The sequence below is a fragment of the Hypanus sabinus genome, unplaced genomic scaffold, assembly GCF_030144855.1.
Source record: "Hypanus sabinus isolate sHypSab1 unplaced genomic scaffold, sHypSab1.hap1 scaffold_124, whole genome shotgun sequence".
NCBI lineage: Eukaryota > Metazoa > Chordata > Chondrichthyes > Myliobatiformes > Dasyatidae > Hypanus > Hypanus sabinus.
Window position 1 is genome coordinate 516,676 of NW_026779303.1, and position 15,273 is coordinate 531,948.

The 15,273-nt window shown below is 45.6% G+C and overlaps 1 protein-coding gene across 1 annotated transcript in view; it reads right to left on the reverse strand.

Annotated features, from left to right (window-relative positions):
- LOC132386637 (zinc finger protein 271-like) overlaps window positions 1–9,229 on the reverse strand; it is an 89,402-nt gene extending 80,173 nt beyond the window's left edge. Inside the window, exons 1-4 of the mRNA XM_059958932.1 lie at window positions 7,837–9,229; window positions 5,645–5,735; window positions 2,192–2,268; window positions 882–1,044 (exon numbers count right to left, since the gene is read on the reverse strand). Of these exons, the coding sequence (XP_059814915.1) occupies window positions 882–1,044; window positions 2,192–2,268; window positions 5,645–5,735; window positions 7,837–8,546 (1,041 nt within the window). The 5' untranslated portion in view covers window positions 8,547–9,229. The remainder of the gene's footprint in view (window positions 1–881; window positions 1,045–2,191; window positions 2,269–5,644; window positions 5,736–7,836) is intronic.
- Between the last annotated feature and the right edge of the window lie 6,044 nt (window positions 9,230–15,273).

The following is a 15,273-nucleotide window of genomic DNA, read 5'->3' on the forward strand; positions in this document are numbered from 1 at the left end:
TGGGAGATCTTGAGGCTACGTACAAGGAAGTTCAGGCGAGGGACGGGGAGGAGCTTATGCTGAGAAAGAAAGCAAAGAAGAAATCCAAACACACTAAGAAGTCGGCCCCCGAGACCGCAGAGCTCCCGCCTATTTGCCCTGAAGTGGAGCGGGAGGCTCGGGAAAGTGCGCAGATGGAAGCGGAGAGTACCGCGTCATTGGTGAATCCGGCACCTGTGTGCGCCTCAGAAGAGAAGGGTATCTTCCCCCAAGAGGATAGGGAATGTAGATGCGGGGATTTCCCAGGAAAGGGTGGGAATCCGGGTAGAGCTTGTGTCTAACCCTGAATCTCCAGATGTAGCCACTAGTCCTGTGGTAGGTGGTGTGATTGTGCTGAAAGTTAGTGCGAGCCCTGTTTGCACAATCGCGACAGCCCTGAAGCCCTCCACCCAGGACTTAGTAGTAAGCGATTCCCTGGGGGCAAGTGCATCAAACAGTAAGAGCGGAGAGGAGACCAAGCTCTCTCACTCTCATAATCGGGCTGCCGGTGGATCCCTAGGATCTGAGCTGCTGAGACCCAACTCATACCTGCCTCCTGGGGAGGGTGATGTACTCTGCATGCCGACCCCATCAAATAACGACTAGCAGGGAGACCCTGGGGATGATCCCTCCATTGTCGTAACTGTGGATAAGACTGATGCGACGGTGCAGCGGAAAGGTATGAGGGAGGTACCCGCTGCGCAGTGTGGGTTTTTAAGTGCAGCCGTCTGTTCGAACACACGGGGATGAAGACGGGGGAATCTATCTGTAGTGAGGCGGTGGAGTGAGACAAAGGACATCCTCACCCCTCCAGAGAAATCCCCATTGATACCTGTGGAGGAAATGACAGAGTTCATTCTCACCTCTGAGTGTGCAAAGCATCGGCCTAAGCTCGCCTCGCTTCGCTGGTCTGGCACACCGAGGCTGATGAAGTCCCTGCGAGTCATCCTTAGACGGAAGGTGAAGGGGAAGAGGAATGCTGTGTCTGGGAATGTCAGGCGGCAGCTGAAATCCTTTCCGGATGACCTGGTGAGGGACATCAGAGTGGGAATCAGCCTCGCTCCTTCGGGAGACGGTGGGTCACAGGTGAGTGGCGTTGGCACCACTGGGCCCCGGAAAGCAAAGAGAATTCTTGTTTTTTTTTCTCGGGCTAGTGTGGTTGAGGGTGCCTCCGCTCTCACCGGGAAGGGTGCAGGTGCTGAGTCCTAGTAAACTCCTTACATGAAGCTCACTGTAGCTGGTCTAAATTTTAATGGTAGCAGGGGTTCTCTCGGCAGATAAAAGAATCTCTCAGTCCTTTGGGATGGGCGATATACGGTGAGGTTCCTGTAGGGAACCCATACCACCGCGGGGGACGAGTCCGCTTGGCTCCTGCAGCGGCAAGGAGGGGTCTACATGAGCCTCCTCAGCTCCAACTCTAGCGGGGTGACGATCCTGTTGGCCTCGACCTTCCAGCCGGAAATGGTTAAAGCTCGAGATGTCGGTGCCCGGCCGCCTGCTCCATCTGGCTGTGCGCCTGGATGGTGAACCTCTGCATTTCATCAACGTGTCTGCCCTGAGGGGCGGGGTGATGCTGACGCGCCTATTCCCTATTCCGTCAGCTGTCCACTCTACTGAGCTCCATGGGTCCTGGGAGTGGGGACTTCAAATGTACCTTCGAGGTGGAGAACCTCTGCAGTCTCCAGCGCGACACAGCATCGGCAAAGAAGCTGAAGGAGTTAGTCGGCTCCTTTGACTTGGTGGACGCCTGGCGGGATCTACTTCCTGACTCTGGAGCCTTCTCCAGAAGTGTCTAGAGGGAGAGATTCTCGAATAGATCGCCTCTATGTCTGTCAAGCGTACAGCTCCCTGCGATGGCAACCTGAATGTGGCAAATGCCGTCCTCGAACCATCACCTGGTGTGGATGGAATTTGCCCCTCGGCACTGTGAGGCGTCGTGGCATCAGCGCCGGACTCCGGAGCGAAGGGTCCCGAGTTCAAGGCCAGCCGGCTCTCTTGCACGCTTTCCATCCGTGCTGGGTTGAGCGTCGAGCGGCAACTCGACCTCGTAAAAATAAAGCTGGAGAATGCCGCAGAAACGCCATGAGCAATCACCAGAAAGATCGGTGCAAAAACTTGTCATGACGGCGCCCGATGACTCTGCCAGGAGTTAAGGACATTCTTCCTCATCTACTCTGAGCTGGGATCCAGGCACTGGCGCTGTGAGAACCAGCTGCTGGAGGAAAGTCGACTCCGAGCGTTCTTGGTCGCCTGGACGGAAAGACAGAGTTAATTGTTTTCATGTCGGGAGTACACTGAGACTGAACGGTTTGAGAGAACATTGCCTAACGCAGTGTATCGGAGGGGGCGTGACTGTCACGTGACATCACTGCCCACTACCCGGTCGGAAGGCACGTCACCTGCCAATCAAGGTTTGACCCCTCCTCGCCCATCAATGCACTGTTACGGACCCGCAGGTTTCGTTCACTGTGGACTGTCACTTTAACAGAGCGCTTCAGTGAGGCAGGACTATGACGTTGTTCACTGACCGACTCGCAGCTTGTTTACCTTTAAAACAAGGACACAGACATTCACGGTCAGGAGTCGGAAGAAGAGACAGAGAGAGAGGAGCGAACCTGGAAAAGGCAGCAGTTCCAGTTTGTCGATGCTGGGGATTTGGAACTCTGCTACACCCACAAGGGTGGAGTGATCATCGATCCGGAGCACATCGGATGTGTGGCTGTAACTCCGTATAGTCCAAAGGAGTGGATCTGGGAATGTCCTGTGGGGCCACTCGAAGTTACCCCCTGCCTGGGTGAGTGATGTGGTAACTCCTTGAAGACGGCATCCCTGTGACAGATCACTCTGGTGGTAATTCGTGTGTAGCTTTGGAACGGCTCGACGGAGGATCTTCCACCACTGATATTTATTAATTACCACCGTGGAATTCGGCGTGTTTGCCTTCTCTCTACGTTTTACCTCTCGTTATCATCGCTGTGTGTATGTTATTCAGAGCACGTCTGTCTTTCTCTAGTTCTGTACAGTCACATACAGCGTTAACCTTAGAAATAGTTAAGTGTAAGACCCATTAAGATATAGCACTTTCCTTCTCACTCTGTTACATGTAATGCTTGGCGAGTGGCGTGGATCCGAGGGGTAGACTGTATTGGAGGGGTCGTGACTTTCACGTGACAAACCTACCCACTACCTGGTCAAGGCACACCACCTGCCAAATACACACCTCACCATTGGCCCCTTTAATTAGCCTTGTACTTGGCCTCGAGCAATCGGCCTTTGTAATCGGCTTCACTCTGCTGGCACGGAGCCTTTGGCCCCTCTGTAGATTACCTGGGCTGGACCCTCCATCCCTGAGCACTATAAAGGGTGCCGCGTGTGCTTTCCCTTTGCCATCTCCGAGAGACACCCTGCTTCACTCCAGGCTGAGAACCGTGGAACGGCGCTGGAGAAATTGTTAGTGAGCTGTGCATTGAATAGGGTTGGGAGCGTTGATTACTCTCTTTAATAACACAGAGCTGTGCCTGCACAGGGTCAAGGGCTGGCGGATATCGTATAGAATTTTCCTTTGTGTGTTTGCGTGTGTGTGCGGGTGTTATGCGAGTGCACTTTGTTCCCAGGCGATATTCCCACGTTCGTTAGTAATTGTCCGTGTGTGTTTTATTGCCGAACCGACTTTCCCCACGACTGCTGTAAATTGTGCGTGTTGCTTCTGTTGCCGTTTTCCCACGATTGCCTTCTGTAACTAAAATCATTTTCTGTCCAAAGTCCTTGCTTCTGAGACATATCGAATCTGTTTCCCCACTTACAACACTTGCTCAGCCAATTTACATTTTTCTACGTTCATGTAATATGGGTGTTGTTTAATCGGTTTGGCTTGAACAATATCTACATCATGTACTGCAACCGCGGTTTGCTTGGGAACATTGGGAAATAAATCCTTAAAATTCAGAATTAATTCTTTCAGCTGTTGTTGTTGCTTTGGCTGCAGATGAGCCAACCTGTTATCAATGTTTTCCAGAACAACCGAGTTCATTAGCCTAACTGGGACCACGTTTGACTTGTGAAAAGTCACAGATGAGTCAATTGTTTCATTCTCAGGGTTACCAGATTCATATGTTTTGACAACAACACTCACAGACGGTGCCTGCTTGTCAAAATTAGGCTTTTTCATATTTATATGTACCACCTGTGTTAGTTTACGTCAGTCGGGCGTTTTAATAACATAATTCACATCATTAATTTGAGAGACTATTTCATACGGTCTGTTGAATTTCGCCTGAAGTGGATTTGTCAACATTGGAGATAAGGCAAGCACCTTATCCCCCACCTGGTATTTTCGTTTGCAAGCCCGCTTATCAAACCAACACTTCATCCTGTTTTGAGAAATCTTTAGGTTTTCTCTCAATAGACTACAGGCTTGATGTAGTTTATTTCTGAACTTCAAAACATAGTCTAACAAGTTAACATGTACATCCCCATCAATCCACTGTTCCTTTAACAAGGTCAAAGGTCCCCTCACTCTCTGACCAAATACAAGTTCAAATGGACTAAAGCCCAGTGATCTCTGTACCGACTCTCTTACTGCAAACAAAAATAAATGTATACCTTCATCCCAGTCTTTTCCATTTTCAACATTTTAATATCATAATCATTGTTTTGAGGGTGGAATGAAATTTTTCTAAAGCCCCTTGTGATTCTGGATGGTATGCAGATGATGTAATTTGTTCAGCTCCCAGTTCATAAACTACCTGCTGGAATAATCCAGATGTAAAATCATGTCCTTGATCAGACTGGATTTCTTTACGCAAACCAGAAAATGTAGAAAACTTGGTAAGAGCCTTCGCCACAGTTTTAGCTTTAACATTTCTGAGAGGTATTGCCTCTGGGAATCCGGATGCAGTACACATAATAGTTAGCAGATATTGATGGCCAGCTTTAGTCTTTGGCAATGGGTCAACACAATCCACTATAAATTTTGAAAAGGGTTCACCGAATGCAGGTATAGATCACAGTGGGGCACTGGGGTGACCTAATTAGGTTTACCCACAACTTGACAAGTGTGACAGGTTCTGCAAAAGCTCGTAACATCTTTCCACAGATTAGGCCAGTAGAATTATTTCGTAATCCTGTTTACCGTTTTACTCACTCCAAAATGGCCATCTAAGGGTATACTGTGGGCCAAAGTTAAAATTTCAGCCCTATAAACTTAAGGAACTATAACTTGGTGAACAATTTCCCATTCCTCACTCGCTGGTATAGCAGGTGGCCTCCACTTCCTCATTAACACACCATCCTTGAAGTAACACCCTGCTGGCACTTTCTCAGTCTCATCATCTGAGAGGGCTGTTTCTTTTAAAGCTTCAATCTCAGGGTCTAGGTTCTGTTCTGCTGTAAGCTCTCCCGCATCGGCAGACATTTTAGCCATACTTCGAGTTCCTGTGCAGGAAGGATAAATGTTAAAATCCATCTGTGGCTCGTCAGTGGTTGGGTTAGTTGTCAACTGCACTGCAGGAACAACTTTACAATCTGCCAGGTCATTCCCTAACAGCAAACTAACATCTTCCACCAGTAAACTGGAGCATAATCTGATCTTAACAGGTCCTGAAACGAACCCTGACAGTAAAGTTACCTTGTGCAATGGCACGGAAACCATGTCGCCCCGAATGACTTTAATAAGATTTACCTCACCAATGTTAGAATCTTCACCAAACTTTAGAACACTGTCTGATATAAGTGACTGAGAAGCCCCAGTAACTCAAAAAATGTTCACTGTTACCGGGGTTGACCCTTCCTTTACTAATACAGACCCATCTGACATAAAATGATCTAATCCCTTCTTAACTCGGTCAGACCTCTCAGACCTCAAATGAGCCTCAATAGAATGTTCAGGACCCTGCGGATTTATAGGTGCTTCAACATACTGACCACGGGCATTTGGGACTGCCTGCTTTTCCTTTTTCATCTTCAGGACTGAACAATCAGCCATCACATGTCCAGCTTTCTTACAATAGTAACAAGTAAGACCAGAATATTTCTCCTTCAACTGTTTCCCAGACTCCTGCAAAGTGGCAGCATCCTTTCTATCTAAATATGTCTTTATGTCATCAGGGACGCACCTTTTGAATTCTTCAATTAAAGCCAACTCTTTCAAGCTGTTAAAATCATCATTCACATTTTTATATGTGCACCAGCGGTCAAAACACACTATCTTCTCATAAGCAAATTCCATAAAAGTCTGGTTCACGGATTTCCTCAAATTTCTAAACTTTTGCCTGTATGATTCTGGAACAAACTCGTTGCTTTGAGCACAGCCTGTTTCACTATGTCATAATCAGCTGCTTCATCAACTGTCAAAGCAGAATAGGCTTGCTGAGCCTTCCCCTTAATTACACTTTGTAAGAGAATAAGCCAAACCCCTTCTGGCCACTTTAAACTCTGAGCAACCTTCTCAAAATGCTGAAAGTATTTATCAATCTCTGCCTCGTCAAATGGAGGGACCAATTTAACTTCCCAACTGGCCTCAAATTTATCACCAGAGAAAAACGCTGGACTCCTTTGCTGCAACCTCTTTATCTTTTCCAGCTCAAACAGCCTCTGTCTTTCTGTTTCCTCCCTCTATTTTTCTGCCTCTTCTCTGTTTTTTTCTGCTTCTCTAGCCTCAAACTGCCTCTGCCTTTCCGCAGCCTCCAGTTTAATTTTTCTCACTTGTACTGGAGCTCAAGCTCACTAGGTTTACTTTCAGGAAACACCTCCAACTCCTCCACTTTAAACACACCCTCAGATACATAATGTTCAGCTATTATCCTCTGCATCTGTGCCCTCCTCATTGTCAATTTCACCTTAGCAAGTTTTAACCTTCTAGCAAGTCTCAACAACTCAATCCTTCTGGCATCCTCTAATGCCTCAGAGGTTGGTCAGCATCCATTGCTGCTGATTTTCCACACACCAATAAATGAAAAGGGATGAAATTGATAATTAATGAATATGCCCCCAAATCTGTTCATATACTGGATGCAGGCCCCAATTTTGTTACGAATCATAACGTTTTAGAAATGAACCAGCAGCAATAGACTATACCTGGAGTCTGTTTTTAATGTTAAAACTATCTTTATTAGAATCTACTTGTAATATAGTAACTTATGCAAGATAAACAAAAGTTAATAATGTTATGTGTATATATGTGTTTAAATAAAACTCCCAAACTATTGAGCTCTGGAGAAACAAGGCTTGGATTCTTGAGATAGCAAAGTATGAAAGTTCAGGTGATGAGAGAGAGATTTGTAATCCAGGGTAAATGTTGAGAGAAGGCAATTATGTTGAATTCCACAGGTTCCATGGTGGTAAAACCACACAACAGTCGCTGTCGATTTTATTTGTCGTCATTCCAAACCCTCATAAGATTTATCACCGAAAGTGACTTGTCACAAGCGGTATCATCTTCAAGTGAATTACCACACCACACCCAGGGAAGGGTTAACACATCTGTGGTCTTCATAGGACACCACAAATCAGATCCACTCCTATGGATCAAACGCGGTGACAACTACACATACGATGTATGGTGAATCGATAATTAACCCACCCTTGTGGGCATAGGAAAGTTCCAAACAGTGACCCTTGGCCTCTAGTTCCCTGGTTTCGATCCTTCCATTTTTCCTCCTTCATCTCCGTCTGACTCTGATTGTCTGTGTCCTTGGTTAAAAGGAAACAAGCTGCGAGCAATGTAAACAAGCTGCAAGTCAGACTGATTCACCTTCTTAATCTCTCTCGCTCTCTCTTAAAATGACAGCCCACAGCAAACGAAACCCAGGGATTCATAACTATGGCCACTCCCCATTGTGAATTGACTGGTGAGCCAGTAGTTGGGACGACTGAGTGAATCCCTTCCCACAGACTGAGCAAGTGAACGGCTTCTCCCCAGTGTGAACTTGCTGATGTTTCTGCCGGGTGGATGAATCAGTGAATCCCTTTCCACAGATTGAGCAGATGAATGGCTTCTCCCCAGTGTGAACTCGCTGATGAACCTTCAGATGGGATGACTGAGTGAATCCCTTCCCACATTCTGAGCAGGTGAATGGCCTCTCCCCTGTGTGAACTCGCTGATGACTCAGTAGGCTGGATGACTGAGTAAATCCCTTCCCACATTCTGAGCAGGTGAATGGCCTCTCCCCAGTGTGAACTGGCTGATGATTCTGTAGGTTGCATAAGTGAGTGAATCTCTTCCCACAGTCTGAGCAGGTGAACGGCTTCTCCCCAGTGTGAACTCGCTGGTGTCTCTGCAGGTGGGATGACTGAGTGAATCCCTTCCCACATTCTGAACAGGTGAACGGCTTCTCCCCAGTGTGAACTCGCTGATGATTCTGTAGGTTGGATAACTCAGAGAATCTCTTCCCACATTCTGAGCAGGTGAACGGCTTCTCCCCAGTGTGAACTCGCTGATGACTCAGCAGGTGGGATGATTTAATGAATCTCTTCCCACAGACTGAGCAAGTGAATGGCCGCTCCCTGATGTGAACTCCCTGGTGAGCCATTAAGTCAGATGACTGAGTGAATCCTTTCCCAGAAATTCAGCAGTTGACCAGCTTCTGCCTGGTGTGAACTGACTGGTGTGTCCACAGGTGGGAAAACTGAGTGAATCCTTTCTCACCCACAGAACAGATGAATGGCCTTGCCCAGTGTGAACTTGCTAATGTACCTTCAGTTGAAATGACCGAGTGAATCCATTCCCACTGTCTGAGAAGGTGAATGGCCTTTCTCCTGTGTAAAATGACGGACATGCCAGTTGGTCAGTTAACCGAGTGAATCTGTCCCCACTGTCTGAGCATGAAGAATGGTCGATTGAATCCCTTGCTCCACTTCTTAAATATCTAGACAGAGACAGCAAAACTGGCGTGTCATGTTTGAGCTTCCTGGAGACAAATTCCTTCTTGTATTTAACCTGTAAAAAGATTTGCAAAATCCATCAATGGGTGTAGGACAACATTTCAGATGAGATTACTTGAGTTGCCAAGGTTTGATCTGGTATCACACGGTTACAGTGAGGTTCAAAACAAGCTGGACAGAGATATCATCTCCTGACTGGGCAGAGTGCTGGTATCTGGAATGACCATCAATTCTCTGATGCTCTTCCTGTCTCTATAAGAATGGGGCTTTTGGCCATCTCCAATTTGAACCTACGCTCAGTTTGACTCTCTCCATTGGTATTATTACCTCCTCCTGCTGAGCTGCATGGGTGCCTGGCCCCACAGTAACTGAAACAGTCTCACACAAATAGTCTTTCTTGACGTGCAACTGGGATTTTCTTTTATGTATTATTAACTTAACATGCCACAGTTTTAACACCATATAAAAAAATTCCTGCTGAGATGAATGGTTGGTCCGCACGTCTGTTAAAAAGGATTTAGAGTGAATTTTTGTATTATTTCAGGTTTTTGTCACAGTCATTGAAAATTACAACACAGAAACAGGCACTTTGGGCCATCTAGTTTATGCCGAACTATTTAAATTGCCCACTCCCATACCCTTACCATCCAGGTACCTACACAAACCTCTTAAATGTTGAAATGGATCTCGCATGCACCAGTCGTGCTGGCTGCTCATTCCACACCCAGATGACTGTCTGTGTGAAGAAGTTTCCCCTCATGTTCCACATAACATTTCACCTTTCACCCTTAACCCATGGCCTCTGGTTGTAGTCCCACCCAATCTCAGTGGAGAAAGCCAGCTTGCATTTACACTATCTATGCCCTCTATCACAATCAAATCTCACCTCAATCTTCTACATTCCAAGGAATAAAGTCTGGACCTGTTCAATCTTTCCTTATAACCCAAGTCCTCCAGACCTGGCAACTTTATTGTGAATTTTCTCTGAACTCTCTGAACCTCTTTTACAGCTTTCCTGTAGGCAGGTGACCAAAACTACACACAATACTCTAAATTAGGCCTCAACAATGTCTTCTACAAGTGAACATAAAATCCATCTATTGTTGTCAGTACTTTGGTTCATGAAGGCCATTGGGCTGAAATCTTTTTTTCCGTCTCTATCTGACTGTGATACAAATTTCAGTTAATTAAGGACCTGTACTCCCAGGTCCCTTTCTTCTACAACACTCCTCCGTGCCCAACCAGTAACTGTGAAAGACCTCCCTTGGTAGGTCATACCAAAGTGCAATAACTCACACTGGTCTGCATTAAATTCCATTTTCCCTTTTTCAAACCATTTTCCCAGCTGGTCCAGATCACACTGCAAGCCATGATAGTCTTCCTCACTGTCCACTACACCACCAATCTTGGGTGTCATCCACAAATCTGATGATCCAGTTAACCACACTATCATCCAGATTACTGATATAGATGACAAACAACAACAGATCCAGTACTGATCCCTGTGGCAACCACTAGTCGCAGGTTCCAGTCAGAGAGGCAACCATCTGCTACCACACTCTGGCTTCTCCCAAAGACGGTGTCTCATCCAATTTACTGTCTCATCTTGAATGCTGAGTGACCGAACCTTCTTGACAAACCTCCCATATGAGACTTTGTCAAGTGCCTTGCTAAAGTCCATGTGGACAACATCTGCTGCTTTGCCTTCATCCATTTCCCTGATAACTTCCTCGAGAGACTCTATAAGATTGGTTAGACATGACCTACCATGCACGCTGTTTATCCTTAATCAGTCCACATCGATCCAAATACTTATATATCGGGTTCCTGCACATAACATTCCAAGACCTTTCCCACTACTGATGTCAAGCTCACCAATGTGCAATTTCTCAGTTTATTTTTAGAGCCTTCCTTGAACAGCAGAACAATATCGGCTGTCCTCCGATCCTCCAGTACCTCACCTGCCACTTAAGATTATTTAAATATCTGTGCTTGTGCCCATACAGTTTTGGCACTTGTCCTCCGCAGGATCCTAAGGAACAACTTGTCAGGCCCTGGGGATTGATCCACACTAATTTACCTGAAGACAGCAAACCCCTCCACCTCTGTAATCTGTACAGGGTCCATGAAGTTGATGCTGCTTTGCCTCACTTCTACAGACTCTGTGTCCATCTCCTGAGTCAATACGGATGCAAAATAAATCTCCCACATCTATTTTGTCTCCTCATATGGATTATCATTCTGATCCTGCAGAGGATTAATTTTTTTCCCTTGCAATCTTTTTGCTACTAACATATCTGCAGAATCCCTGAGGATTCTCCTTCACCTTGTCTGCTGGGGCAACCTGATGCCTTCTTTTATTTCTTTCATAAGTGTTCACTTGAATTTCCTGTATTTCATAAGTACTCCATTTGTTCCTATCTGCCTGTACCTCCTTTTTATCGATCTGGGAGCAGAAAGCCAAAGGGCTGATAGAGCTGCATGCTGGGAGGTGAGGATAAGGATGGTTAAACCAAAGTTGCAGGGGGAATGGGAGCCTGAATAACAGAACAGGTAGTGGAGAGGTTGTGGAGACAGAAGTTGTTCAGTCCTCAAAGACAGGAATGAAAAAGTTGAGCGTGGTGCAGTGAATATGCTGAGCCCTGTATATTACAATACAAGGAGCAGCATAGGAAAGGTGGATGTGTTCAGGACATGGATCCACACCTGGAATCAACACTAGGATCTGGCAACTGTGGATTGGGACAGGCTGCTTTATGGCAAAGGTGTGCTTGGTAAATGGGAGGCCTTCAAAGCGAAATTTTGAAAGTACAAAGTGGGTATCTCCTTGCCAGAATAAAAGGTAAAGATAGAAAATGTAGGGAACTTTGGTTTGCAAGAGATATTGAGACCCTGGTGAAGCACAAAATGGAATTGCATAACAGGGATCGACAGGCAGTTTCTTATGGAGTATAAGAAATGCAAGAGAACACATAAGAGATAAATCAGGATGGCTAAAAGAAGGCATGAGGTTGCTGTCACAGAAAAGATGAAGGATAATCCTCAGGGATTCTAGAGATAGATTAAGAGCAAAAGCATTGCAAGGCACAAAGTTGGTCCTCTGGAAGACCGGAATGGCAATCCACGTGTGGAACCAAAGCAGATGGGGGAGATCTTAAATAATTTTTCATCTCTATTTATTAGGAGATGGACAAAGATTCTATGGGAGTGTGGAAAAGCCGCATTAAAATCATGGACCCTGCACAGGTTAAAGAAGAGAAGTTAATTGGTTGTTCAACATAGAAATCTACAGCATATTCCAGGCCATTCAGCCTAAGATGTTGTGACAGCCATGTAACTTTCTCTAGAATCTGCCTAGAATTCCCCTCTAGTGTTCTGTGCTATAAGAAATAAATCAGGATGGCTAAAAGAAGATGCCGAGCGCATCATTGGAGCCTCCCTGCCCTCTATTGTGGACCTGTACTCTTCCAGGTTGAAGAAGAGGGCGGGGAATATCATAAAGGACTCCTTCCATCCTGCGCATGGACTGTTTGAACTGCTTCCGTCTGGAAGGCACCTCAGATCCCTCCGGACTAAGACTAATAAGCACTGGAGAAGTTTTTTCCTTACTGCGGTCACTTTGCTGAACAGTTGACTGCCAGTTAACTGTCGGCTAACTATTACTTGGATTGCACTACCTGTATGTATAATCTATAGTTTCATTTATATTTATCATTATTATTGTTATGAGCAGGGAGGCAACATCTGCTGGAAGTAAATTCCTTGTATGTGTACAGGTACTTGGCGATTAAAGTCTGATTCTGATTCTGAGGTTGCCCTCACAGAAAAGATGAAGGATAATCCTCAGGGATTCTAGTGATAGATTAAGAGCAAAAGTATTGCAAGGGAGAAAGTTGGTCGTCTGGAAGACCAGCGTGGCAATCCATGTGTGGAAACAAAGCAGAGAGGGAGATCCTCATTTTCTTTCATCTCTGTTTCCTCAGCAAATGGGATACAAAGTCAATGGAAGTGTGGAAAAGCAGCATTAACATCGTGGACCCCGAACACACTAAAGCAGAGGAGGTGGTTCCCATCCTGAGGCAGATTAGGGTGGATAAATCTCCAGGGTATCGCCAGGAGCTCCCTCAGTCCCTGTGGGAGGCAAGAGCAGAAATTGTAGGGGCCCCAGCAGAGATAATTAAGTCATCTTTAGTGACGGGGGTGGTAATAGAGGACCGGCGAATAACCAAAGTTGCTTTGCTCCTTCACATAGAACAGAGATATCTACAGCACATTACAGGCTCTTTGGCCCACAGTCCTGTGCCGACCATTTAACCTACACTAGAAACTGCCTAGAATTTCCCTAGCGCACAGCCCTCTATTTTTCTATGCTCCATGTACCTATCCAAGAGGTTGTTAAAAGACCCCATTGTATCTGCTTTGTCAACCACTGCTGGCATACATTCCACGCACCGACCACTATCTGTGTAAAAAAAAACCTTACCCCTGACATTGCCTCGGTATCTATTTCCAAGCACCTTAAAATTATGCCCTCGTGTTAACCATTTCAGCCCTGGGAAAAAAAACCTCTGATTATCCACACGATCAATGCCCCTCATCATCATATGCACCTAAAAAAGGCTCCAAACATACACAAAGAAATTATACATTGGACTGACGACTTGTTAGAAGTATAGAATACCATGAGAGTATAGATAGGGCAATTGCAAGCAAGAGCTGAGTGATCAATATATCCCAAAGAACTGTAAAAATTGAGGACACAACAGTGGCTGGAATGAGAAGCCAGAGCCAACATAAAAGTCAAACAGAGGGCAAACAAAAGAGCAAAAACTATTCGGAAGCTTTTAGAACCTAACAGAAGATGACAACAAAAAAGTCAGATGAGCTCAGTGTGTGGAATTGTGATTTGTAGTCATTAATGGATCTCAGTAGCACCCAACATTCTGAGGCTTTTAGAGGAACAAAATATCCGGGGCTTCAATTTCTCTTGAAAATCAAGGTTCCCTGGACCAGTTACCTTTCAACTTTTACTTTGGCAGGCACATGCAAGCTCTATATCCTCAAAATTTCACTTCTGAAGGCCTCCCACTTACAAATACTCCGTTGCTAGGAAACAGCCTGTCCCAAACCACACTTGTCTGATCCTTTCTGATACAATCAAAATTGACTGTTCTCCAATTTAGAATCTCAACCCGTGGTCCAGACCTCTCTTTTTCCAACATTACTTTGAATCTCATGGTATGATGTTTACTAAATTCTGTCAGCAGCCCTGGATCATTTCCTAACAGCTTATTGCACACTTCTCCGTCGGGAATTCTACGTACTAAGGGCACATTTGACAAACTTTACTCCATCTAGTCCTTTCACAGTATGGGAGTCCCAGTCAATATATGGAAAGTTAAAATCACTTACTGAATAATCCTTTGTTCCTTGGCATGGTCTGTGATCTCTCTACAAATTTGTTCCTCTAAATTCCTCAGACTGTTGGGTGTAAACAAGTCCCAATAATGGCTACAATATCACAATTCCCTGTCCTGAGCTCATCTGGCTTTCTTACGAGGCTTCTTGCATTGTGACATACACAGCTCAGCACATTCATCGCACCATGCTCAACCATTTCATTGCTGACTCTGCCAGCAATTATTCTGACTGGTCAAGAAAACAAACTCTCCCGCACTGTCACCAAAACAAAGGAGCTGATTGTGGATGACAGGAGGAAAGGAGACAGGCTGATATCATTGGATCTGGGGTTGATACTGACTTCATTGGATCTGGGGTTGAGAAGGTGAACAGGTTTAAGTTCCTCGGCATAAACGTCACCAGGCATCTCAGATTGTCTGTACATACCGGCTGTGTTGTGAAAAGAGCACAGCAGCACCTCTTCCACCTCAGATGGCTGAAGAAGTTCCGGATGGGGCGAAATCCTAGGAATTTTCGACAGGGAAACAATTGAGAGCACCCTGACTGGCTGCATCACTGCCTGGTATGGGAACTGTACTTCCCTTAATCACAGGAACCTGCAGAGAGTGGTGTGGACAGCCCAGCGCATCCGTAGTTCTGAACTTTCTGCCATTCAATACATTTACACAGACACGTGTGTAAAAAGGGCCCAAAGGATATTGGGAGCCAAATTCACCACAACCACAAACTGTTCGTGCTGCTACCATCCAGGAAACGGTATCACAGCAAAAGGACCAACAGGCCCAGGGACGTCAACTTCCACCAGGTCATCAAACTGATTAATTCATGCAGATACAATTGCATTTCGATGTTATATTGACTGTCCTATGTACAAACTATCTATTATAAATTACTATAAATTACACATTGCAGATTTAGAAGGAGATGTAATGTAGTTTTCTCCCTCTCATGTTT